Source organism: Pseudorasbora parva, chromosome 7, assembly GCF_024679245.1.
Source record: "Pseudorasbora parva isolate DD20220531a chromosome 7, ASM2467924v1, whole genome shotgun sequence".
Taxonomy (NCBI): domain Eukaryota; kingdom Metazoa; phylum Chordata; class Actinopteri; order Cypriniformes; family Gobionidae; genus Pseudorasbora; species Pseudorasbora parva.
This window is the reverse complement of record NC_090178.1, coordinates 28,397,629-28,422,601: the sequence shown is the minus strand read 5'-3', so window position 1 is coordinate 28,422,601 and position 24,973 is coordinate 28,397,629. Positions and strand designations below refer to the sequence as shown.

General features: G+C 41.4%; 2 protein-coding genes across 3 annotated transcripts; both read right to left on the bottom strand.

The window, feature by feature from the left end:
* Window positions 1-47: 47 nt before the first annotated feature.
* Window positions 48-10,384, bottom strand: znf628 (zinc finger protein 628). The gene is made up of 7 exons (XM_067448896.1): window positions 10,074-10,384; window positions 8,246-8,787; window positions 8,020-8,092; window positions 4,725-5,810; window positions 4,303-4,645; window positions 3,909-4,063; window positions 48-2,947 (listed from the first exon to the last, which is right to left on the bottom strand). The coding sequence occupies exons 2-7, from the start codon at window positions 8,617-8,619 to the stop codon at window positions 695-697; spliced, it is 4,284 nt and encodes a 1,427-aa protein (XP_067304997.1). The 5' UTR covers window positions 8,620-8,787; window positions 10,074-10,384; the 3' UTR covers window positions 48-694.
* Window positions 10,385-10,592: 208 nt separating this feature from the next.
* Window positions 10,593-19,917, bottom strand: il11a (interleukin 11a). 2 transcript variants are annotated; one of them, XM_067448947.1, is made up of 5 exons: window positions 19,650-19,917; window positions 16,516-16,676; window positions 13,322-13,414; window positions 12,859-13,020; window positions 10,593-12,771 (listed from the first exon to the last, which is right to left on the bottom strand). In XM_067448947.1, exons 1-5 carry the CDS (start codon window positions 19,666-19,668, stop codon window positions 12,598-12,600), a joined length of 609 nt encoding a protein of 202 aa, XP_067305048.1. In that variant the 5' UTR covers window positions 19,669-19,917; the 3' UTR covers window positions 10,593-12,597. The 2 variants fall into 2 exon arrangements, with proteins under 2 accessions (XP_067305048.1, XP_067305049.1); XM_067448948.1 differs by lacking the exon at window positions 19,650-19,917 and adding an exon at window positions 17,253-17,654.
* Between the last annotated feature and the right edge of the window lie 5,056 nt (window positions 19,918-24,973).

The following is a 24,973-nucleotide window of genomic DNA, read 5'->3' as shown; positions in this document are numbered from 1 at the left end:
AAATTAGTAAAACAGCAAACACAAATACTGACATTCATACCTAATTTTATTGGTAATTGTCATCTAGTACCAATATTAAGAATGAAAACAAACGGAGCAGACATATTTACAAAAGTTCACTTTGTACAGTCACTGTCAACATGACAGCATATGTGAATATAGTTCATATTTCATATTAGTTTATAAATTCTCTTTTCAGTGCACCCTGGGTGTAGAAGAACACAAAGGATTTTCTTCATTTAGAAACCACTGTTTTTGGTTGGGCTGGATTCAATGATTGTGGTTTGTGAAACAGCTCTCCTTAGGAGCCAGGTGAACAACCACAATGTGCTTTATCCCCAACAAAGTGCAGTTTTGAGGGGGACAACATCTTAGGAAGAAGACACTGTGGTATTCTAAGGATGTCTATGTGTGCAACAAACAAATCTCAAATGATTAATGTAAGATTCATTGTAGGTCATGTGTCGGTCCTACAGCTACAACACTGCCATCAGCTTTCTAATATTTAAAACCATTATTCACAGTTCAAAAGGAACACTTTAGATTAACAGAACCATTGTTTGAAATGAAAGTTTGGATATCTGGTAAACATGTATCACTGGTAGTTTTACATGTGAAACAGCATCATGAGGTGTGAATTGTGTTAAAGCCAGTTAAATTGACAGATTTCATCAGATTTACTATATACTCAGCCCTAAATTCCAATCAGTCCCATCTCCGATGACGATATGCTCTCAGCCTCAGCAACTTTTGACTCTTCTGACATTACTTCCTCTCGTATCCCTTGCGCATCATTATTTTGCTTTTCCTCAGTTCCTTCCACTAACCTATGTCCTACATCTGCTGTCTCTATTCCACCCTCTCTCAAACTGCTGGTGCTTACTTCAATTATAACAATGCCTTCTCCTCCTTCTAACTGGAAGATTCCCTCCATTTGCCCAGAGTTTGACCCAACAGCACTTTTAAAACTGCCCCTTGCCCCAGAACCGTTGCCCTCACCTTCTATCAGTGCAATCATTTGAACACTGTCCCCTGGACCTGTGCTTCCATCCATTTTTGTCTCATCACCAAGCTCAAACACCACATCCTGCCCTTCCAGAGGCACCAAAGCTTGACCCGGGTGACAAGAAAGGCTGAGATCCTCGCCTGGGCCTCCTATGAAGCCTGAGCCTGGTTGAATGTTCTCCTCACCTGGAGACTCTGTTTGGAAATGAAGCACAAATGACTTCTCTACTTCAACATTTCCCTCAGTATTTCCAGTTCCATGCCCCTCACTCTGTCCAGTCCACTCTTGGAGTAAATTAAGAGAGACCATTTCAGTCTTCTCTTTTCCTGCATCTCCCTCGCATTCTCCCTCTGTCTGAAACCGGAGTACATATGACTTCTCTCTTCCCCCAATATTCCCACCCTCTTCTTCATGGCCCTCACCTTCAATCTGCAAAACATAGGACTGCCCTGCATCATTCCCTCCCTCCATCTCCACCTTCACCTCCATCCCATCCCCCTGCTCGCCATTCTCCATTTCTTTCTTTAGGCACAGAACAAATCGCTCCCTCGGAATTTCTTCGACAGCTTTCTCCTCTACTGGAACACTCTCAGGATCACCGCTCAACACAGCAGAACTGTTTGTTAGTGTAGTGTTTTGCGTCACCGACATAATGCTAACTGCAGGGACAGAAGGACTTTCAGGTTCTTGGCTTGTACTGACAGCCGACGCAGCCAGTGGGTTGTTAGAATTTAGCTGCGGGAACTTTGCCTTTGCAGAGGTGGCACTGGATATTGTAGTAGATGTGGAAGTAGCAGCTGAAAACATTAATGGTTGCTTGACTGGTGTGGTCTGAACAGAAGCAGGGGATTTGGGGGTAGCAGCTTTAGGCTTCCGTCCACGCCTTGTTCCACCTTTCCTGCTACGAGCGAGGCTTCCTAAAATGGGACGAGCAATCGTCGATGTGCTCTGAGTTTGGGCAGTGATGAGGGGAGCATTATTATTGGTCAAAATAAATCTCTGCTGTGTGTGAGCTGGTTGAAATTGCTGAATTTGAGTTTGGGGTGCCGCCAGAACTTGGGGCATTGCCTGAATGGTCTGCACCAAGGGGAGGGTCTGTGGTTCTGAATGGGTGGGAAGAGTGTTTGTACTGGATGCTGTGGGGACCAGGATCAGACTAGGCTGGTTACCATTGTTAGACTGGCACTGCAGAAGCAGGAAATTCTGTGTCTGTGGAGGTGGTGGGGGAGGAGGGGGTGGAGGAGGAGGGGCTTGCTGTGTTGGAGTGGGATTGGACAGTGGGATTAGCTGCAGCCCCGAAGTTGTCTGGATCATAAAATAATTCTGTGATGTGTTTGGAGGTATGTCAAGGTTAGGGGGTGAGAGAATCAACGTTGAATTGCCATCACTGGGAAACAATGAGGTAAGCCCACCAGGTACATTCAAGTTTAAATTTAGTGTTGCTGTCTCTGAAGCCCCACTACCTTTAGCCAGCTTTCCTGCTTCCTTTGTACACGCTACTGCACCCCCAGAACTGTGAGTTCTCAAGTGCCTCTGCAGGTAGGAGAGCATGACAAACTCTTTTCCGCAGTGTTGGCACTTGAAGTCCTTGCGTGAGGAGTGTGTGCGTAGGTGCAGCTGCAGATTGGATGAGTGGGTGAAGCTCTTGTGGCACTGGGAGCACTGAAAGGGCCTTTCTCCAGAGTGTGTCCGTTCGTGCTGTTTGAGGTTGGAGGTCTGAGAGAAAGCCTTACCACACACAGAGCAAGCATGTGGACGTAGGCCAGAATGAAGCTGACTATGGCGACGGAGACAGCTGGTGTTCTTGAAAGACTTGCCACATTCCTGACATACATATGGCCTCTCACCGGTGTGCTGGCGAAGATGGTACTGGTAGTGTGAGCTCCACTTAAAGGTCAATGGACAGTAGGGGCACTGAAAAGCCCGCACACCTGTGTGAACCTAGATGGATTAAGAACAATTTTCAAGATGTTTTAATATTTATCTTGGCTTTTAGCAGATTTACAAAACATGAACAAAATTAAAGAAATACCCCAAAATTAAGTGAATATATGAAGTTTAATTACTCTTTATATAGATTAAGAGATAAAAACAAAATGTAAACATCTTTTAGGTGTATAAAATTATGGAATTCTTTAATGATTGAGATAAAGCAAACTCAATCCCTTTGCATTTTTAAATCTAGCCTTAAAACTCACTTTTTTAGGGTAGATTTTTATTGAACATTTGTATCAATTTTATATAGTTTTAATTGTTTTTTACTATTTTCTTTTTTTGTCTATGTTTCCTCTTCACTGTTAAGCGCTCTGAGATGTACATTTAAAGGCGCTATAGAACATAAAGATGTATTATTATTATTATTATAACTGCTAAGTGCTGCAAACAAATCATTGCATCAGGATTAGTCCATGAATTAACCATTTAGACCTTTTTGTAACCAGATCAAACGACTGTAATGTAAAATATCAAATTCAAAAGAATGGTTGACGGAGGCCAAGGAGAACTAGAGTGTATGTCTTTTTTTTTTTTTAGCTATTCACATTTATTTCTGATATTATTTTCTTATTTTATTTCTATTACTCACACACACTTGACCTTAAAATACTTGTTAATTAAAGACAACTTTTATGATATCTTCATGGTACCTTTGAAACTTGACAGCTCCAGTCCCTTTTTATGACATATCATAATAAATAATAATTATATGAATTCTAAATATACAGGGAAAATATGAGAAATAAATCAAAACATTCACCTTTGTGTTCCATGCCATTTATTAAAAAAATATTTAAATGTAAAAGTAGCAAATATGTCACAGCATTGATTTAATAATGCAATGAATGAGTTGTTTAACATTGGTCTTATGCAGAAACAAATACATTTGAAAAGCAGCTGTGTTTACCCTTTGGTGTATGGAGAGCAGTGATGACCTTTTGAAGCTCTTGCCACACTCTGTGCATCGATACGGTCTCTCCCCAGTGTGATCTCTCATGTGGTACCTAAGTCCTGATGAACCTTTAAATGACTTTCCACATTCAGAGCAGCGATATGGCCTCTCTATAGGGAATTAAAACAGAAATATAGCCGTGAGATAAATATCACGCAATGTGTGGAAATGTATCTCGTATCAAATGGGCGTTTAGAATACAAAGATTTATGGTCTTCATATATCAAAAGCTTGACAACAAATATCATACATTTATAATATACGAGAATAAATAAACCTCACAGTCAGAGAAGCCAGATTTTAAATATAAACCAAACAAATGGTTTAACATCTACTGCAGCACTCTTACCGTTGTTTGTGGCAGATGTCTTGCTACTTCCACCTCTCCTGCTTCCCTTCCCTGATGCTTTGGCAGATGGCTTCACAGCTCGTCTCTCTCCCTCCTCAGTGACAGCAATTAGACTGACATGGATCTCTCGCTCTCCATCTTCACCCTCTCTTTTTAAAGAGGGCAGGGGCAGTGAGAGAGAGGGACATACGATCTCTGCTTCCGCCTCTGCCTCAGCAAGCAGCCTCTGCTCAGGAGTGTGGGAGTGCTGGTGGTTGAGCAGTGAGGAGAGCAGAGGAAAGGAGCGGTCACACGCGGAGCAGTTGAACTGAGAACGCGACTCAGACAGAGCGAGAGGATGGGCCTTGAAAAGAAAGAGATGATGAGAAATGGTGGTTGTTTCTTAAAAAGCTCATCTTTGACAAAAATGTATTTGGTCTCACCTGAGCCATGTGTCTGGTCAGTCCACTGCTGGTCTTGAAACTCTTCCCACAGTAGGCACATACTGTTGTAGCTTGTGTAGTTGACACACTGGTCTCAGTGGACATCTGATTCACAGACGCAGTGAAGGTCTGAAGTAGATCATACTGTTCCTGACCTGACTCATTTCTAACCGCATCCAGACCAAGTAACTCTGCCCCCTGACCGCTATCTGCAACTGCGGTGGTTTCAACAACCTCTTCAAAATCTGCCAACAATGGTGTAGTCCCTACCAGTGATACCCCACCTCCCTCAGCTTCTGTGCTATTTTGTGTAATAACATCTCCACAGCCCGCTGGACCAAGGCTATCTAGGTGTAAAGTCTGATGCGCCTCAAGGTGACTCTGTGTTGAAAATGTCTCGTTACAGCTGCCACAGCTAAACAGCAAAACACTAGCACCCGTGTTGGTCTTGCTCATATGGAGATGCTCTGTGCCTGTGACAGCAGAGGAAGTTGGTGTGAGCGTCAGTTGTGGCAGAATGTTCTGATTGGCTGTGCCTGAGGTAGCAGACAAGGACGTATTGTGAGACAGGAACACCTGTCCAACTCCACCCTCCTGTCCGCCCACAAGGCCCACCATTTCAGAAATGCTCATCCCAACAGTGTTCAAATCCTCCGTCAGCACCACCTCCATCTCTCGAGTTGCTGACTCGGCCCCTCCAGCCTTCCCAGCACTCTTCCCTTTTCCTTCTTCGTGAGAGATGCGATGCAAAGCCAAGTTGGATGAATGCGTAAAGCTGCGTCCACATTCCGAACAGATATATGGACGTTCTCCCGTGTGTATGCGCATGTGCTGTCTCAGATTAGTGGACTGACTGAAGGCTTTACTGCAGACGTCACAGACGTAGGGCTTGAAGCCCAGGTGTACATTCTTATGGCGACGCAGGCTGCTGGAGTTCTTGAAGGCTTTGGAGCAGCTGTCACACGGGTACGGACATTCACCAGTGTGCTGGCGGAGGTGATACTGGTAGTGTGAGCTCCATTTGAAGGTCAAAGGGCAGTAGGAGCACTGGAAAGTGCGAAGACCTGTATGCACACTGCGGTGAATCTGGATAATTAAAAAATTGTTACAGTGAATCAAGATGAAAAAAAGTCACTTTTAAGACCAAATACACTCATACAATCTTAGAATAAATGGTTAAAACTACAGTAAGGTACAGTAAGGGTACATAATAATGAAAATAGATGAACACTTTTTTATTCAGCAAAAACATTAAATTGATCAAACCTGACAATAAAGACTTTTATATTATCGTTTCAAAACATTTAGATTTTGGCAATCAATGTACAAATACATCAACTTATTGGTCATTTATAAAACTGTATTTATCTCAGGGGTGTAGACATTCAGAAGAGAGGGGGACGGAAATGTCAAGTTCAATACCCTTTTTTTTTCCTTTGGCTAATTGACAGGTTTTGGACAAGATGTCAGAACGGCCAAAGACCATCTTGTCTCTTTGAATTTAAAGGGGGCTCTGGGCATTAACTTAAATAACGCCGTGTTGCAAGCACTAATCCGGTTCGTTTTTTTTTTCTATGGACTGTACTCACAAAGATATAACGATCAAGATAAACAAAATAATTTGCCAGAGTTGTCCTTTAAATTTTGATTTATTCACACTGGCCCATTAAACACCTCTACGTGAACAAACTTTTCCACATAAGAAGAAAAAAACGCAGGATGATTTTAGAGGGGTCATTTAATGCCATTGTTTAAGTTAATATGATTCTTTAGTGTCTAAATGAAAACTTTGTAATATACTTTAATTAAAAATTAGTATTGTAAGAACAACACTCTTTTTACCTCGTCAAAAACAGCTCCGTTTTCAGCAAGCTATTTCAGTGCATGTGCCTTTAATGCTTATAAGCTTTGCTCACCCCGCCCCTCTGTTCTGTGGGGTTTTACGTGGAGTGTTGCCTTGAAAACAGTGGAGGGGAAAGAATGGTGATGGAGTCTCTGAGTGAGGACACATCTGTGCAAAGGTATCAATTTGAAGCGGAGTCGGACCCGGAACAAGATGACAGCTTCAACGAAATTCGACAATTTAGGCTTGAACAGGATGTTTCTGAATGTTTGGTTAATGTAATGTCACTTTGATTTATCTTTATGTACTGGCAGGGTAACATTAGCGTAGTGAGATATGAATGCTATGTGTTTACTAATGCATACCTTAGTTCATTGACAGATTGATGTTAAAGCTAATGTCAATAAAAACTTTTTTTCGGTAAATGTAGGCTTGTCAGTGATGTGCAACGTTATCTATGCAGTGTAATAACTGTTACAACATTTTTAGGACAGTAACAGACACTGTTATAAACCATCTACAAAAGTAAAGCTTAGTTTTGTAGATGTTGTATAACAGTGTCTGTTACCACGTCTATGTTAACTTTATCACCAGTGTACACTGTTTGTAATAAAACAATAACCATAACGCATTGTTCATTATAAATGTGGGGCTATGAATTATATTGAAAACATCACACATATAAAGCACGCCGTAATGCAAGTTAATTTACCCTTCAAACTTTAACCGCATTCATCCTGAAGCGTTTTAAACTACACTCACTTCTTCCAAGCGTTTTAAACTACACTCACTTCTTCTGGAGGTGCAGCAGGAACACGCATAAGTTAGTTGGTACCGCTCCTTTATTCAGAAGCAGCTTCTTAGCCAAACCTGCTTTATACTGACCCTCGTTTATAAAGCAGTCAGGTGAGAAATGCTTCGCAGTTCGCGCAGACATTGACAAAAACTAAACTCAGTCACTGCGTCTTCAGCGGTTCGGATTTAGGAACATCAAAATGACTGCTGTGTTCATTATTACACCCAAGAACAGAACACCACAATCGCTTAGATGTCATTCTGCTCCAGCATATCAACAATGGCGGACTATGATGAAAGCTCGCTCATGGCGGGTCTGAGTTGAAATGCTGCTGTCAATCAACAATCGTGGGAGGGGTGTCCGACCGTGTGACGTGATTTGAGACTTAAAAAAAACACTGGATGGATTTTTATCATTATAAGATGGTTGTGTACAGGCACTGCCAACACACATTTCCATATAATCAGCTTGTAAAAGTGCTATACCATTATATGACCCCTTTAAGTTTTATTAAAATTTCCAGTGTATTCTACGACCATTAATTATCTATCCATTATCTATTGATAATTTGAGGTGGAATACTTTTTTTTTTTTTTGATAGACTTTGAGGTGGAACTCATATGACGTTAACCCTGCTTGAGATTGGAATGGCTCACCTGTAGAAGAGAAGAGCGTTTGAATGCTTTACCACAGTCATCACACTTATAGGGCTTCTCTCCAGAATGAGACCTTAAATTACATACAAAAGAACTATATGAAGTGAAAATTGTGGAGAACAGCATATAATACATTTTTTTTAAGTAGTCAGCACAGAATCACATCTTATATTGGGTTTTATGGCCTGGCATGTCAACCCATATCTAGAATCATTTGACCTCTCACCTCTGGTGGTACAGTAGGGCAGACGAGCCCTTGAAGGCCTTAGGGCAAAGGTTACAACGATATGGCCTCTCATTGTTATGGCTTCTCTGGTGATGTGTCAGTCTGGATGACCACTTAAAACTCTTTCCACAGTCCAAACACTGGAATGGATGCTCTGGGTTTTGAGCCACCATTGCAACAGGAGCTGATGATGTCACCATGTCACCTGTAAGCCCGACTGTTACTGACTCTTTGCCCTCTTCTTCTGCCCTCTCTCCATCCTCCTCTCCATCCTCTGTGGAGGGGAGGAGGGAAGGAAAGGGAGAGAGGGAGGAGGACGTTTGAGAAGGTAAGAGTTCGGTTTGGACCACCAGAGTAGCAACAGTGTTGGCCATCAGAAAATGTTGGGCTGTAGTGAAGGGATCTCAGTTTTGCAGTTTTGCTCCAACTACGGCAGCCATGGCTTGTGTTCGATGGAGTTTGGGCCAGTTCTCTCAGACTTCAGCCAGGGAATCTTTTCTGAGGCAGAAAGTCTTCTGTCGTCTTCTCCGTAGTTGATAAAGCTGTATACATTTAAATACATATAAATAGATGTATGATTTATTATATGCAAGCAAAAAAAAAAAAATTGCCATGAGCGTAAAGCGATTATTAATAGTCAATAATCATGAGCATAAAGTATAACAATCAGCAGATCCTCATATGAAAATGTTTCTCTTATGTTTTGTTAAAGGTATTTTGGCTCCCCTTTAAAGCAAGCCAAATTAGGCAGATGTCAACATCAGCTTCAATAGCATTTCCTCATTCTCCAAAACTAGGAATACAACTATGCAAGGTAAAAGTAAATATGACCCTGACTACAAGGAACAACGAGGATAAACACTATTTGTGCTATGAAGAATGTGTTTTGTAATTCCATATAAATGAAGCCAATGAAATTCAGTCACATTTAGAAAGCCTCAAAATATTAAGAAACCAGATTGGTTTCTTAAATGTGTTCAGATTGGTCATCTGAACACATTGTAGCAAATCATTAAAACAGTTTGTGGTAATGTTAATGTCTTAAAAGTACAATTGTTTTCCTTTTGCACAATCATTTCAGGACTGTAATATGCCACTTATGTGAGAAATGCTGACATATTGTACAATTAATTGTATAGCAGAGTCCACATTTCTGAGAATGCACAAAAAATCTGGGATTTAAATGTAATATGAGGCTGGATAATTTTTTTTACTTATTGTTTGGTCATGATGCAAAATCTATGTTTTATATATTTAAAATTCTGCCCTATTTCTAGGTCACTAATTGAGTAAATATGTGATGTGATGATGTGATCATTTCAACTGCTTTGTACAGACAGTCGATATGTTCTTCAATCCAATGAGTACTAGATATTACTTAGATAGGCTAATTCTCAAATCATGCAACAAAACTTGTGGACTGTCATTAAAGCTCAACTAAATATAAAGACATTCCAAAATTTTATGAATCTATTATATTTTTGAAACTGCTATGCTCACATAACTTCCCAGGTGAAAACACGTACTATTAAATGCATTAAAATGTACTTGAGTATGTTTTTAGTACAATACAAATACACTACAATGCATTTTTAATACATTTAATAGAACATCTTTTTCATATGGGCTGTGTCTCTCAGTAAACAGACCATCTGAGAATTGATCCACCTTCTCCTTTAAAGATCCTCCTCCTCCTGCTGCTTCACTCCCCCTCCCTCTCACACGCTATCTATCTGTGTGTTCCTGCCTTCTTGTCCCAGGGAAATGGAAAAAAACAACTAAATACAAAATGAAGATAAAAAGCTTAAATTGGCCACAGCGCACTCACCGCTTAGTTTCTACACAAATCAATAGTGGATCGTTTTATCGGCTGTTGGCTGAATTATTTGTGCTATCTCGATCCGGCCTTATCGAATCCATCTCAGTTTTGTCTTCGTTCCTCATGCGTCGCAATATTTGTCGGAATAAATACATTATTCAATGCATGGGTTATTCCCTCGGTCCATTGCTGTGAAAATGCCTTTTTTGATGCAATAATATAAGGCCGAAATCCGCAGTGTTAGTCCACACAACCTTAACAATAATCTAGAGCACAAACTAACCAGCAGTCGCCCGTCTGTGACCGCCTCTCAGTAAAGTCTTCGGCTATTGGTTCCCTATCGTTCCCTGTTGGTTCGTCTCATTGGTCAAACAAATACTGTGACGAACTTTTAACGTAGATATGCGTACGCCGTCCGTAGTTTTGTTTGAAATGAACAAGAAATAAACTTATTCTGTTATTCTGCAAAGCTCGCTTCCTAAATAAGTCTCAATTCCTGAATATAAACAAAGGAATTTCATGTCATGCACTGGTTTGGCACTGCGCAAGGATTTGTGGGTAATGTAGTAAACTACATGCATGCCATACGCCATCGCTTGGTCAGTATTTTCAATGTGCCTAAATGTGTAGTCCTACTAAAAAGTAAAGATAAGTTATAATCATGTTTCCGAGGTGTGTTCCCTTAATGTTTGTGCATTCCTAATAATATAATCTTCCCTTTTAGACAATGGACAACAATCACATTTCTAAAATGTACATGAAAATTCCTTTATTGTCCCTCTCAAAAGGCACACAATTGAACACAGTCAGTCAGTTTTTTTTGCATATTTAGTGCACATACATGTAGCAACTTTCAGTCTATGCAGACACAGAAACCAGTCTAAACAGAGATGATTTGTGGTGAGTAGTAAAAAAGTACAAAACATGACAGAAGTCTTGCTTCTGATTAGTGAAAATAAATAATGTGAACATAACAATTATTATAATTAATAATAACCATAATAATAATAATAATATCAATAAATAGTAAATACTGTATCAAAATCCTAAAAAAGAGGAAAGGAGTTGGGAAATGTTAATATTGCAACACATTGATAGAGAACTTGACCTATATTATAGAAAACAATATTATACGTAAACACGCATTGTATATACCAGTTTACATTCAGGAACATGTATGTACAGCTTTACAGTACCAAAGTATCACAATACATAGTATTTTAAGGCTTAGGTTGTCTTTTTCTCATGTTGCTTGAAATAAGGTTTATCAAAACATGTTCCTGAATCACAGAACCAATAATATAAAATAAAAATAAAAAACAATATAAACCCCAATATGCTGTGCAAAAAAAGAAAGACAACATCATAAAAGAAAGACAAGCAAAGTTCAGGTCAGTGCTAGTCTGATATACGTTACACTCCCAAAATATTGCTACATCTAGTGGCAGAGAATTGTATCCTAGGTAACAGTGAAGAGGAAATCAAATTGTATAAAAATACAATCAGTTTAATAAGAGACATAAAAATGAAGCTGTCATACATGTGTGTATGCGTGTGTGAACAATCGAAGCAGAAAGATAAAGGAAAATAAGAAAGAGTACATTTTACTTCTTGACTTGCAAATGAAAGAATGTTGACAATGTCGACATGAGTATCAAGAAATCAAATAAATAATATCATCAAATAAATAACTAGTCAATAAATAAATAAATACATAAATAACGAATAGTTCTGGGGGAAAAACTGTATAAAAAAGAAAAGGCAAAGTTAGGTTTACGGTTAAATAGAGCGTCAGAAGCAGGATGTCGACTGGAGTGCACTGTTAATTTCAGATCGGACTCCTTCAATGATTAGGCTTCAGACTGCGACAGGGATGGACTGGGACTAAAAAAGAATGGGCCTGAGACGTACACGACCCATCACAACCCACCACAGGTAATTACCAACTAAAATATCCAACAAAGCACTGGGGATGTATAAATATTTCTCACACGATTCATATCACTTGCCCAATATGATGTTAGATGATTTAATGTCCCCCTTTTTATGACTCAATTTACCACTATTTTAGGGCTGCACTACATTTCAGCTGATAGAAAACATTCTGAAATAAAATAAGGGCCAAACAATTGTTGTCTTCATTCCATATGCAATATCCATAATTATGCATAACTGGAAATGCAGAATTGTGTTAGGCACAGATTCACTCTCATACTTATACTTGGTTCTAAAGCGAACATCAATGGTGGTTGGAATGAGGTTGAACAAGAGTAGGTTGTGAATGGGTAGGATAGAATAAGTTGAAATATTCAATCTCCCTCCTTTCACTGGGGCCGGTCGGACAACATCGAAAGTATTTCCCCACAAGTCGATCCGGCCCACTGGGGAAAGTCTCGTTGCTCCCTATGGCCAGTCCATCCCTGGACTGTAATAATGATCGAGTCCTGGCCATTTTTTGCTTTATTGTAAGGAGACAGTTCACCGCCAATGTTTTTTTGTTTTTTAAATCTTAAAATGATACCATTGAGGTTCATCATGCTGGCAATCTAGATTTAAGGGTAAGGAACACTCGTGAGGCCCAGTCACAGAAGAGCCTGAACTGCTGCAGGAGTTCCTGAGAAGACTGAACCACCTCCCAATGAAAGGCGGGATTAGGTGGGAGTGAGGGAGAAGGAACGGGGATCCGGGGGGCCTCTGCTTTGGTCATCTGAAATGCAAAAAATAAATAAAAATAAATAAGTCACTCTTGTAACAGTTGTATTGTTTGCTGGGATATGTGTGTCTGAGCATGTACCTGACGCTGTAAGGAGTTTATAAGGCTCTTAATATGGGAGATCATGTCCGTCAACTTTGGTACTGAGCTGTGGTGCTGCTTGCGTGTTATTCTGTTCAGCCACTCAAAATGGTGCTCGAAGGACTTTAAGTCTGCATGGAGCTGAGAAAGAGTAGGCTTGAACTGCAAGGGAGAAAAAGAGATAGAGCCACAAAGAACATTAGTAAGAGAATTCAGAACAAAACAACTTGATAATGGCATGGCAAACAAGCCAAGGAAATAGAAATACAGAAGAACTACATTGTATAAGCAGACAGTTAACGGGCCATAAATAGGGCAGTGCAACTGGTGCATTAGGAGTCCCAGGCCCGGCAATTATGAATTGACCAAGTGGGACTCCCTTACTTTGGACGGCTCTGCACTGATAAAGACGTAAATAGTGATAATAAAGAGCAGCATGAGGGCTATTTGTCCTTATACACACCTCCAGAGTGGTGAGGTCACTGACTCTGCTGCTGAGTGCTGGAAGAGACTTCAACCTGTGTTGATCAATCTCTGCACTAAACACCGGGTCTTTCTGAAAAGAAAGGAAAAAAGAAAGAACGGGCATCAATAAAAGGTTAAAAAGTGCATATTGCACACATATTCTGAATGGAAACGGCATTGCACTTTCCTCTGGTCACACCTAAATTCTAGATCCCCAACTTTGGACTCAACAATCAAAACAGAAGAGTAACAGTCGTGCCAGAAATGAAAAGACTGCAGAACCACCACAGAATTACAGGGAACAGCAGTCACCCAGAGTTCCCCGAGCTTTAACTTCTGAACCTAGACAACAAAAGTTCGTGACCTAAAGCCACAGGATGTTTTTTAGAGGAAGAATAACAACATAAGCAATGACTAAGGAGTTTAAAACGGAATAGACAACACTGGGCTGCAGGGAAACTCCAGGGTCAGGACTAAAAAAGGTGCCATGACGTATGGGCCGGTCCGTGCCTGGCTGCACTGCCCTCACCTGGCACTAGAGGGAGACAGAAACAAACTCAGGGGTTTGTGAGGTATCATAAGGGGCAAAGAGTGACCCTAACTTGCTCTCGTCTATGTTTAGACAATGCGTTACAATGTCCGAGGTTCCTAATGTGGCTGCCACGTGAATGAAGCAGAGACTGTTTACAAGTCATCCGAAGGGTTGTTTGTGAGCGCTAATGAGTGCTGATAAAATGACAGGTGTAATGCGTCCTTTGCGTCTTTGAAGCCCCATCAGAAGAGGAAAACAACATCGTCGACCTACCAGAAGTCACCGTGAGGAAAATAATAGCGTGCTCAAGCCAGCTTTCGGCACTGTTTGGAATGATGTGTTTTTTCCTTGATTTGTTGTTGTTTTTGTACTCCCTCAGCTCTGCATCCCTCTGTTTTTTTCTATCTAGGCTCATAGTGTCAGCCAAATGATGACACATCCATCCTTTACCTCACTGTCCATCTTAGTGGGACTATCATCACACACAAGCACTTGTTGTGCGTCTCTCATCCAGAGCGCTCTCTGATATCTTTATCTCCTCGGTCGCTTGTCGCCTTCTCCCCCCACCCTCTCCGTTTGACCTCACTCGACTGATTCTTGCGCCCTCCCTCCTCCCATCTTCCTGAATGCAAATACGGGAATGTGATAAATCGGAGTGATTTTTATCAGGACACTTTGCTGTGGAGACCGAAAGCTAAACAAGCAGCCCCACACCTACACAGACCACAACTATTTACAACATGCACACTCTCACCGGCACGCACACACGGTCATACAAACATCGCATGTATACACACTCTCACCACCTCACACAAGTAACAGTAACACATTCTGTACATACACGCACACACCGAGTTTTATAGCTTTCTTGTGGGGACTTTCCGTCGACTCCCATTCTATTTTTCTTTCCTAGCCTTGACCCCTGTAAAGTGGAACTCCATGCAAGAAGAAAAGAAACCAAAATAAATGCTTCATGTCACTGAAAAACTAACAAAATGTTTTTCAAAGTGTGTCGGGCCCTTTTGTCACCAGTGGGGTCTTTGATAGAGTTCTCTGCTGTAACATCTGGTGCACATACACAAGGCGGCAGACGCAAAACACCCTTATATACAACACGCACACACACTCACAACCAACCAACCATTATTGTGTCTAATTGAAGCAAAGAGCTGGAGGAGGTGGCATGGGATTTTGAATCCATAAGTGATGGATTCAGATCTAGACAGGTGATTCTCTGCACTGAAAAGGAAAATCTGTCCTGTTTGAGATAAGTTTGAGTAACCTTGACCTAATCTCAATGAGATCTGGAATCAAAAAACGATGCAGGGTCAATAGAACAGCAAAATACCTAATTAAATCTGAAAATGAAAAAATTCTGTCATCATTTCCAAAATGGCATGACTTTTTTTGCAGTGTAACAGACAATAAAAATATATTTTGAAGAATGTTTTAAACGTTCCAGTATATTTCTATTTACTATTATTTATATAGTAGCATTGTTTTAATTTTTTTTAATTAGCTCATATTTTATAGTCATTTTTGTAAGTTTCTTATGCTCCATTTTATCATTTTTTCTTTTTCTTTTTAAAGCGTTCACATTTATTTTTATTTTGGTTTTAGCTTCCACTTGGATTTGTAATTTTAGTACTTCAACTTATTTAATTACATTTTTCACCTAATTTTTAACTTTATTTATTTCAATTAACAAAGATTTTTAATAGTTTTAAATAACTTTCTTTATAACTATCTTTTGAAGAAACACACAGAAGAAAGCCATACAGGCAACATGAGGGTGAGTAAACGATGACATCATTTTCTTTTTTGGTCGAACTATCCCTTTATGATAGGAACCCCAATGACCTGGAATCGTATTCCAACAGATGATCAAGCCTCATACTGCGCCGTTAAGCAGTACATCTGTTAACATTTTCATTTACAGTGGAACTACATAGAAGGCACCACTGTACTTTTCACCTTTCTGTGCCACGTGCTTCACTCATGCTGGTAAACAGGACCTCCAAGTAACCATGGGAACAAGGATCTGTTTATGTTTCCGAGGTAGGAAAAGGAGGCCTCGGAGAGGTGAGGGGGGCAATGTGGGTTCAAGACCCTCAAAGTACAGATCTCCATCACATAGCAACCACAAAAACCCAACTAAAGCCCACAGCATTTGAGCTCTCAGATGGTCTGAGCGCTGGATACTAGCACAAGGCTCGTTATGAGCCATGCAGATCGTGTTTACCCCCCATCCCGTAAGTTCAGGCTCATTAGGTTGAAAGTTTACGAATGTTACATTGCAAGCTTTGATGGAGTCTGGGATGTCGGCCCTGCTGCTGGGCCTTAATCCAGAGATCTTTTTTTTTGTCAGATAGAGGCTACAGTAATGAGCCTTATCTGCTCCCACATGGACTCAAAGCTACCGCAATCTGCTATCTCAGCTCTAATATGAGCCAGCTGAAAAAAGCTTGTGGACGGGTGTGTGCATGTGTTTTTGTGTGAGCGAAAGCGCTAGAGATAAGCCAATTCCTGTCCACAAATCTTTGCAAGGAGCATTATTATAGCCCAGCTGTTCAGAGGCTCGAGATCAAGATCTGATCATCATCAGCATCTCTGAGTACAGTGCGAGCTTCCTCTCCGGGTGTCACATCAGATCAACTCACCAGTAGATCCTGAGTCAGCTTCAGAAGGTGTCTGGTCTGATTGGTCAGCTTGTCAAAGTCAGTTTGTATCCGCCGGGGGTGGGCAGGGAAGGCAGATGCTAACAGATGCAGTTGAGCCAACAGCAGCGAGAGGAGCAGCGATGAGGAGGAGTCACCCAGCACTGCGGAGGAGAGGAAATCATTGATGCACAGCAACAAACAACACTCCAATGTTCGTCCCAGCCAGGAGCTCATGCCAGTCTTACAACGGTAGGGTACCGTGTTTCCACACGTCCAAAAACATATCAACAGTCTCAGCCAGAGGACACTTCTTTCATCTTTTTTGGAGAGAAGGAAGCGCACATGTTGCATCACACTGGGTCCGCTGAAGCTGATGTGCGCCCTGAGCGAGTAACACTTGATCCATTATTACTGTCGACATGATAAATGCTTCTCTAATGAACTAACCGCGAGCGCCTCAAGCCATTATCCTGTCAACCTAGCTTTACCCATTAACACTAACATCCCGAACAAAAACTCACGCATTTATAAATCACAATAGCTCATCAGTTCAATAAATCCGTGGGGATGCATAGCCTACTAGTTACATAGTTTTATATTAGGCGACATAAATGAGTTAAACAGCAAGTGTTTTAATAATAAAGGCAAGCTTTGTTAAAGCAACAAGTGTCGATAACAACACTGGAAATAGCGCATTAGTGAAAAAAGAGCGAATATATAAAACATTTGACACTTACATTTCATATTTGTCCAGGTCCTTGTTTTAAAAAGCAGATATGTTGCAAATAAATACGCAGAAAAATAAATAAATAAATAAACAAAAGTATAAAATGAATAAATAAATGAAGCTCCAGATGTTGTCACGTGCTCCAAGTTCGTCTCTCTCTCTTTCTCAGTATCCGCGCGAACGGCTCGCGACAGTAGTTTACAGAGGAAGAGCGTGAGGGGAGGAAGAAAATGAATGAATGACAGAAGTGCAGAGTTAACGAGAACAAGAAAAGAGCTCCAAAACCTGACTGTGTACAGTCCCAATAGTTGTTTAGTTTTAACAAACGCGAGTGAGGATGGAAAGAGACACGGCGAGGGTCAGAGAGGTGTATGAAGGGAGAGACAGAGAGAGAGAAGGATGCGAGGGTAAGTCTAATTTTTCGCGAAGTGAAATGTTTAGGCTTGTTTAAAACTTCCTTTATAAAGACGGGGGTATGACACATCCTGAGTCACCACTTCATTCATAAAAACACTCTCTCACACACACACACTCGCCTTCTCCTCAGAGCGCGCTTCCCGCCCCTCGGCACTGTCTGTCTCCTTTTATGAAATTTTATAAAAGAAAAAAAAGAAGTTTCTGTTGTTTTTATTTTTTTTCTCTGGCAATATCATATTCTCTAGGTCTGTCTATCTCCCCTATCTCTCTTCCTCTGCTCCATCCCGCTACGCGATCTATGGCAATCAAATCGTTCATCTCGTTATCTTTTCATCTGCAGATCTCTTCCCCTCTCTCCCTCTATCACTGCAAAGTTTAAAAAGCCCATTGTTTCATTTTATATCGGTCAATCTGAGTTTCATAACTCTCTCGTTCTGTTTTTCTCTCAGCCCCGTTATATTGGGAATAAATAAATACAGTATTTGCATAATTCAATGTAAAGGGGGAAGCTGCATTGCGCATATTTACCATATACACACATATTCAAACTTCGCTCCTGAGACAGCAGTCTGTTATTTCCACCCTTTTCGTTCTCTGACGCTCCCTCTTATTTCTCTCCAGGGTAAAGGAAAGAGTGAGAGAAGGAATAAAAGAAAAAGGTGTTGCATAGTAAGGCCTGTAAGTGTTGCATAGTAACAGTTAGGGAACTTGCAGGACATTAGCACTAACACTTCAAGAGCGAAAAGGAGAGGCAGGCAGAGTTAGAGAGAGAGGGAGAGGGGGAAGGTTAATTTAGCATATACAGAAACCAGTGCACGGCGCTGGAAACACGGAGTCACATGCAATAAAGCATAGCACAGTGTTGCACCAGAAGCAGAGTGGAGTTTCCAGACAGAGGGAGAAAGTATGGCTGAGGGGTTAATGCAACCTTAAATACACATGCGGCATTAATAGTTGACCTTTCTAGATTTACAAAAGTGAAGAAAAACTCACTCAGAGGTGTAGGAACGACAAAATGGGTGAGGGGGGACATGTTAAGGTATGGCAATGATTATCTAACAAAAAGTGAGGGAACACAAGAGTTAATGCACAGAGCCGGCACGGTGAACGTGATTTTACCAAGTGCAACATGTTCCTGGATCAATGCCTTTGTTGATCCTGGAACAACTTTCCAATCAACCAATCAGATTTAAGGGAGAAGTTTACAGTTCATCAAGTTTATGCTTACAACCTGTATTAGCTTCTACATTACTGTTATTCACTTATCATTTCCCCCTTATTTTAGGGTGAACTTATGGGTAGGGTTAGGTTTATGGGTAGGGGTAGGAAATAGGAATATGGTAAGGAATTTATTTTCGGACAGAAATATGTTGACCCAGAAAAACCACAGTGACTAGGTACTGGGGTTTAAATATGGCCTGCGGCCTAATCCCATTCATAGTCCTCCATTTTCTTGGCACATTAGATGGGTCATAGGTCAAATAATTGACATAAAGAAACGGACAATCTTTAAAACAAATTCCAAGCTACATTACAATTAAAAATGTACTCTTTATATTCATGTTGGTTTCATAGAAAAAGTGTATAACATTTTTCATGAAGTTTACATTTAATGGCAGTTTAATGATACATCACCCCCAGTTTTGATGATTGCAGCATCCTCACGCACACTTATGAATCCAAAAAGCCCAGTTCACACACAACCATTTATTTTCCCTCTCTGTCATACACTCAAGCACACACACATTCACAGAGTGTGTGGATGTAATGTGGTTGCAGGGTCACATTCTGGTTTTGTTGGGTCAGCCGTAAAGAAGAAAGGGAGGAGAGAGGAAGAGATGGAAGGAAGGGAAATGGATGAGTGTGCAGGAGCGATGGAGGGATGGAGGGAGATATTGACACACTCGCTCTTTTAATTTCCCACATCAAAGGGCCGTTTGAAGACACAGCTGGGAAAAGAATAAAAGAAAGAGTGAAGTTAGTCACTCACCGACTCTCTCTGCCTGCATGCCCTGATGGGGGTCTCTTGGGTGGTTGTTGGCGAGTCTGTTTAAGTCCCTAATCCAAAGGGCGTGTGTGTCTGATTATGTGTGGGGGTGTGTTAGCGGGTTGCCAATCAGTGGTGATTGCTCTGCTGTATGCGTGTGTATGCGAGTGTGTGGTCCTGACGGTCAGGCCGTCACATCACCGATCACTGAAGGCACTAGAGTGAAGACCGGTAGTCTGAGCTGTCCGATCACAAACCTCACAGACATTACACCAACTACCACACATTCGCACACACTCCTCGATCACGGGGGAAGTAAAACACAGGTGGGGAGCAATAAGTGTCCAGACATCCTGGTACCTCATTACTATAATATCCCCCATTATGAGACACACACACACCACCACACACATTCATTATGTCCACGTTCACACGCTGCCAGATCTCCCCTCCTGAAATACACATCCACTACAGCATGCAATAATACATACTGTTTCATTGGCCGACACGCTTACAACTCAGAAATGGTTTTTGTTGTCTTTTTTAATAGCTTCCTTTGATGTGTCAGCACCCTAGGCAAGAGGGCAGAAGCTTAATTGGAACAATTAAGGCACTAATGAATTTCAACAGGTGGTTAAAATGCTGAGTTTAAAAACTACTGTTGAAAAGCAGTTTTTTTCCTCAGGAATGGGCAGGCTTAGTGAGACTGATGGTTAAACTCACATGAATAAAACTTAAACGTTCTAGTAGAGTATTCTTTTCAGTTTCAGTTCACTGATAATGCTTAGAGCTTGAACAGTGCAAATGATTTTTTTAAAGGAACAGTTCACACAAAAGTTATTTATTATTGTTTATGGCTCTCTTTTGTTTGTGGAACACAAAAGAAGTGTAGCAGAATGTCCTTGCATTTTAACATACAATAAATGTGAAATGGCTGAAAAGTGACTATGTTTTGCACTCTAGTGGTTAATAAACAAAACTGCATGCATCTTTCGGAAGAACATTGTAGCCGGAGCTACTTCTCTCAGTTTATGTCTATGGCGGATCACGGAGGGACTGTGCCCCTCCGCAGCGGTACCTACCAGTCTGGCCTGAAATAGTCCCAATATAAATACTTATTATAAGTGTACCATAATGATTATGGGTAAGATAAAAACACAGTTTTGGAAAATGGATTCATGTTGTATATTCTCATTATATAATTTTTGAAAATCTTGAACACAAAAAAAGTTACGGACAGTAGCTTTAAATGCTCCTTCATAATGTGATTATAATAGGATTTTAGCAATACTGCAATTAAACTTTACCTCATATAAACGCAATACTTTGATCAAACTAATGCGATTAAGTAGCCTGACAAGCCAGCCCCACATCAAGATGTTGGATCTGAGAACACACCATTGACAGGGCTCAATTCGAGGGCTGGGACAAATGGTTGTCTTTCAGATTTCCTCTGCATGCAATAGAACATCGCTACAACCAACCAGAGCGCTATCAGTGGTGAGACAACAATCACAAGTGGGTTATGGTTGAGTCCCATGCGTTTTCCCACCAGCATAGCTAGTTACATTTTTGCCGTTTCCGGTGAGCAAAACTCTGAACTCATCTTCCTTTTTTAAGAATGACTTCAGTGCCGTTCTTTGTTAGCAGGGAAGTAGCAGGGAATTCATGCAGAACCGTCACAACTCTGCCGTCATTATGTTAAGCTCGCCCACCGACTCTATACACGATGTGATTGACTAGAGTTAAACTACTGCATTTGCTGCCGCAAGGGTGCGTCTAGATTTCTAGGCTAGCGATTTAAGTTCATAATCGTAGGAACCATTGTCGTATTAAACTAGGTGGTGTATGCCGATTTTAATCGCAATAAAAAGGCATGTAAACACCTTAAAGGGATACGTCACTTTTTTTAGATTAAACTATGTTATTCCCTTAACTAAAACGAGTTGATACATACCTCTCTCGTCTGAGTGCGTGCACTTAATCGCTCTGACGCATGGTGACGATCTGATAGCATTTATCTTAGCCCACTAAGCCCAATTCATTCACTATGGTACCAAGCAGAGATCAAGTTTGAAGCGACCAAACACCTCCACGTTTTCCCTATTTAAATACAGTTACACGAATAGTTGAACGATCAAGTATGATGACATAAAATAAAACGTGGCACTTTTCTAAGCGGATTAAAAAGGAGAACTATGATGTATGGTGGAATAGCACTTCTGAGAGTACTGCGGCTCGGCACAGTAAAAAGTCCCGGCTGAAACATCCTCCCTCACATCTCCCCCTCCCCCCTATTGACCGAAATGAGATAGTGAGGGGGAGATGTGAGGGAGGATGTATTTAAATAGGGAAAACGTGGAGGTGTTTGGTCGCTTCTAACTTGATCTCTGTTTGGTACCATAGTGAATGAACTGGGCTTAGTGGGCTAAGCTAAATGCTATAAGATAGTCACCGCACGTCACAGCGATTAAGTACACGCACTGAGACGAGAGAGGTATGCATCAACTCATTTTAGTTAAGGGAATAAAATAGTTTAATATGAAAAAGCGTTGAAGTATCCCTTTAATCACATTATTACCATTCAAACCATGTGCATGGACGCACACAAATTGAATTAACTTTGTAATGTTATTCTTAAGTTTTCTTTTCTCCAAATAAATCACTCTGTCAACACAACTCTCTGTGCAGTCTCTGCTCCGTATCTTCATCTAGACGGCGCAACGAACAAGACAGCATCAAGCAAACTCAGCATTGAGATGTTCATCATGCCACTGAATAAGCTAAATCCATAAAAATGTATTAGGAATTTGATGGGAGTAGATTAAGGCAATGGCCGGTAACATGCATACAGTATGCCTATCTGAGTTTGGTATAACCATACTTATTAGCGAATAATCATAATAAGGAAAATTGCATGTAAACTGGAGTGAAGAGTTCTGCTCATCTCATGTAAACATCTTACTGTGATTAAGACCTTACTCTGATTATTAAAAATAGTTGCATTATTGGTGCACATGTAAAGGTAATCACAGAGGGAGACAAGTAACTTAGATTACAGATTGATCATATTTAACAATAATGACATTAAAATAATGCAATAAACATTAACTGCCTAACAAAAATGTAACACAAAACGTAATAAATGTATATTATGGTGTTATGTGTTACATTTTCACACTGATTACAAAAAATAAGAAGAAACCAAATTATTTCTATAAAATATATTTGTTACACTCTGTGTGTTTTTGTTATTTTTTTATGGACTTTTAGTTTGTTTCTCTTGAGTTACCTGTTTCCTTTGTACCCGCTAGTCATTAGTTGCCATTGACACTCTTTCAATCATCACACCTGTTCATTATTTAGTCGTCATCACTATAAATGTAAGTTTCTCTTTATTCTCAGTTGAGTCGTCTGATATTGTTGCGTGTTTATGTCTACATGCTGTTATGTTGCCGGCTCTTTATCTGTGGATTACCTGAGGGACTGTTACATTCCAAAACCATTACATTTTTACATTCCAAAGAAGAAGAGACCTAGAAGAGTATGTGGAGGAATTCGTTGAAATCAACCAACCTTGCCCATTTTAACGACATCACGCTCATGGAGGGGTTTTGGATCAGACTCGACAACACAATCCGGTTAGTGATACAGTGAGGAAACTCTTGCTTGACGCTTTGCACTGTGGATCGAGTTGGCGGATAATTTTTTTGATATAGGTGAATAGGAAGAGAATTCCGTGGCCAGCGTCCAGCCACACTCTAGATACTTCACCACCCCAGAGCCAGACACAACACCTACACCAATGAGCCCACTACAGACCCATAGATCCAGCTGATTTCCACTTCCCACCCTACCCGTCTACAAACCCTATCCTCCGCTGGTCCCTTCCTGCACTAATGACTGCTGTGAATGTTCATGACCTCCAACTTCATCATCGCCTCTGGTCCTGTCCCACCCTAGTTTGTCATCAACACTAGTCTTGTGTTCTTCATCACCACCATCCCTGTCCATCACAAAGCCTGCTTCTACACCCAGTCTTCCTTTCCTGCACACTCCACCAAAGCCAGCTATTCCTTTGGATCCGCCACTGCTAACTCCCATTCAGCCCTGATTCGCATTGGGTCTTCCGGTCCCCCGCTCTATCCTAGCATGAGGAGTCCTGAGCTCCACCTCGTCCCTCGGTGTGCTCAATTCTAGCTCCTCCTGTCGATCAATTGTCTATGGCCTGGCTCCTCGCCCCCTTGGCTCCACCTGGGACCATTGTCCCTTTGGCTCTACCAGGCCCCCATTATTTAACCAGCTCCAGTTTGATCAGTTGTTGGCCCATCATCGCCACAGACTTCTGAGCTCCAACTACTGCTCTCTACCCCTACGGCTCTATTTGACTCCTCCATCCCTCAAGCTCCTCACTCACGCTGACATCGCCTCAGTCGTCTGGCCCCCTGGCTCCACCTTGGACACCCATTGCGGGGACTCTGCCTTGGTCTCCCAGTCTGCCTGGGCCTCTACATCTTAAGGCATCATTGCGGTAAGTTGGGCTCAAAGGACCACCTCTGCTTCTCCCTCCATCACTTCCACTGTGGGTCACCTCACTCATGGCTGTCTCCTGGGTTGCTCTGGGATCTCGTTGGCTGCCCGTTCCTCTTTGGATCCTTCCACCATTTCCTCCATCGCGTCTTCCCCTGGGCTCAGTTGGGCTCCTCGCTCCCTCATACTCCATCTCGGGGCTCGGTCGGTCCGGCTCCACAGTGGCCTGCTGTGTCCACGCCATCGCATCAGTCGCTGGAGCCCAGGTCATTGCCAGGCCCCGTCGGATCTTCGGCATCGCCATGGTGCGTTGGCCCAGTGGCTACACCAGGGCATCCACTGGCTTTGCCTCTGTGAGTCGGCCCTCTGGTCATCCCCCTATCTCCTCCATGATTTCTCCCTCTGTTGACTCCGCCCTGGGGACTTCTCCTGGCTGGTCTCTGACACTTCATCTGGCTTCATCCTCTTTGGATTGGTTTTCTTTGCTTTGGATTGTTTTTTCTTTTGTTTCCACACCTTCTTCCAGAGCCCCCTCCTCAGTTGTTCCTTTTATGGTGCGAGGACGCATCTACTCGGAGGGGGCGTTATGTTACATATCTTTATGTTTTGACTTTAAGTTGTGTTTTCCTCCTGTCATGTGTTCCTTTGTCTCAGTTTCCCGCCACTGCTTTGTCACCATAGTTGCCCTCATTAGTTCTTTTAGCTGTGTTCTGTTAATTATGTCGTTTCTGTTTGCTACTTTTTAAAAAAAGGTCACCGTTATGATTCATTGTGCTGTTGCCTTGTTGCCTGCCTTT

Excerpts from the sequence above, each read along its gene's own strand:
- il11a (XM_067448947.1), bottom strand. Across the intron at positions 13,415-16,515 it reads AGCTGACTCAGGATCTACTG|AAAGACCCGGTGTTTAGTGC; the intron begins GTGAGTTGATCT and ends CTTTCTTTTCAG. Across the intron at positions 13,021-13,321 it reads GTGACCTCACCACTCTGGAG|TTCAAGCCTACTCTTTCTCA; the intron begins GTGTGTATAAGG and ends TCTCCCTTGCAG.
- znf628 (XM_067448896.1), bottom strand. The coding sequence starts at position 8,619 with ATGGCCAACACTGTTGCTACTCTGGTGGTCCAAACCGAACTCTTACCT. Across the intron at positions 8,093-8,245 it reads GCCCTACTGTACCACCAGAG|GTCTCATTCTGGAGAGAAGC; the intron begins GTGAGAGGTCAA and ends ATGTAATTTAAG. Across the intron at positions 5,811-8,019 it reads AACGCTCTTCTCTTCTACAG|ATTCACCGCAGTGTGCATAC; the intron begins GTGAGCCATTCC and ends TTAATTATCCAG.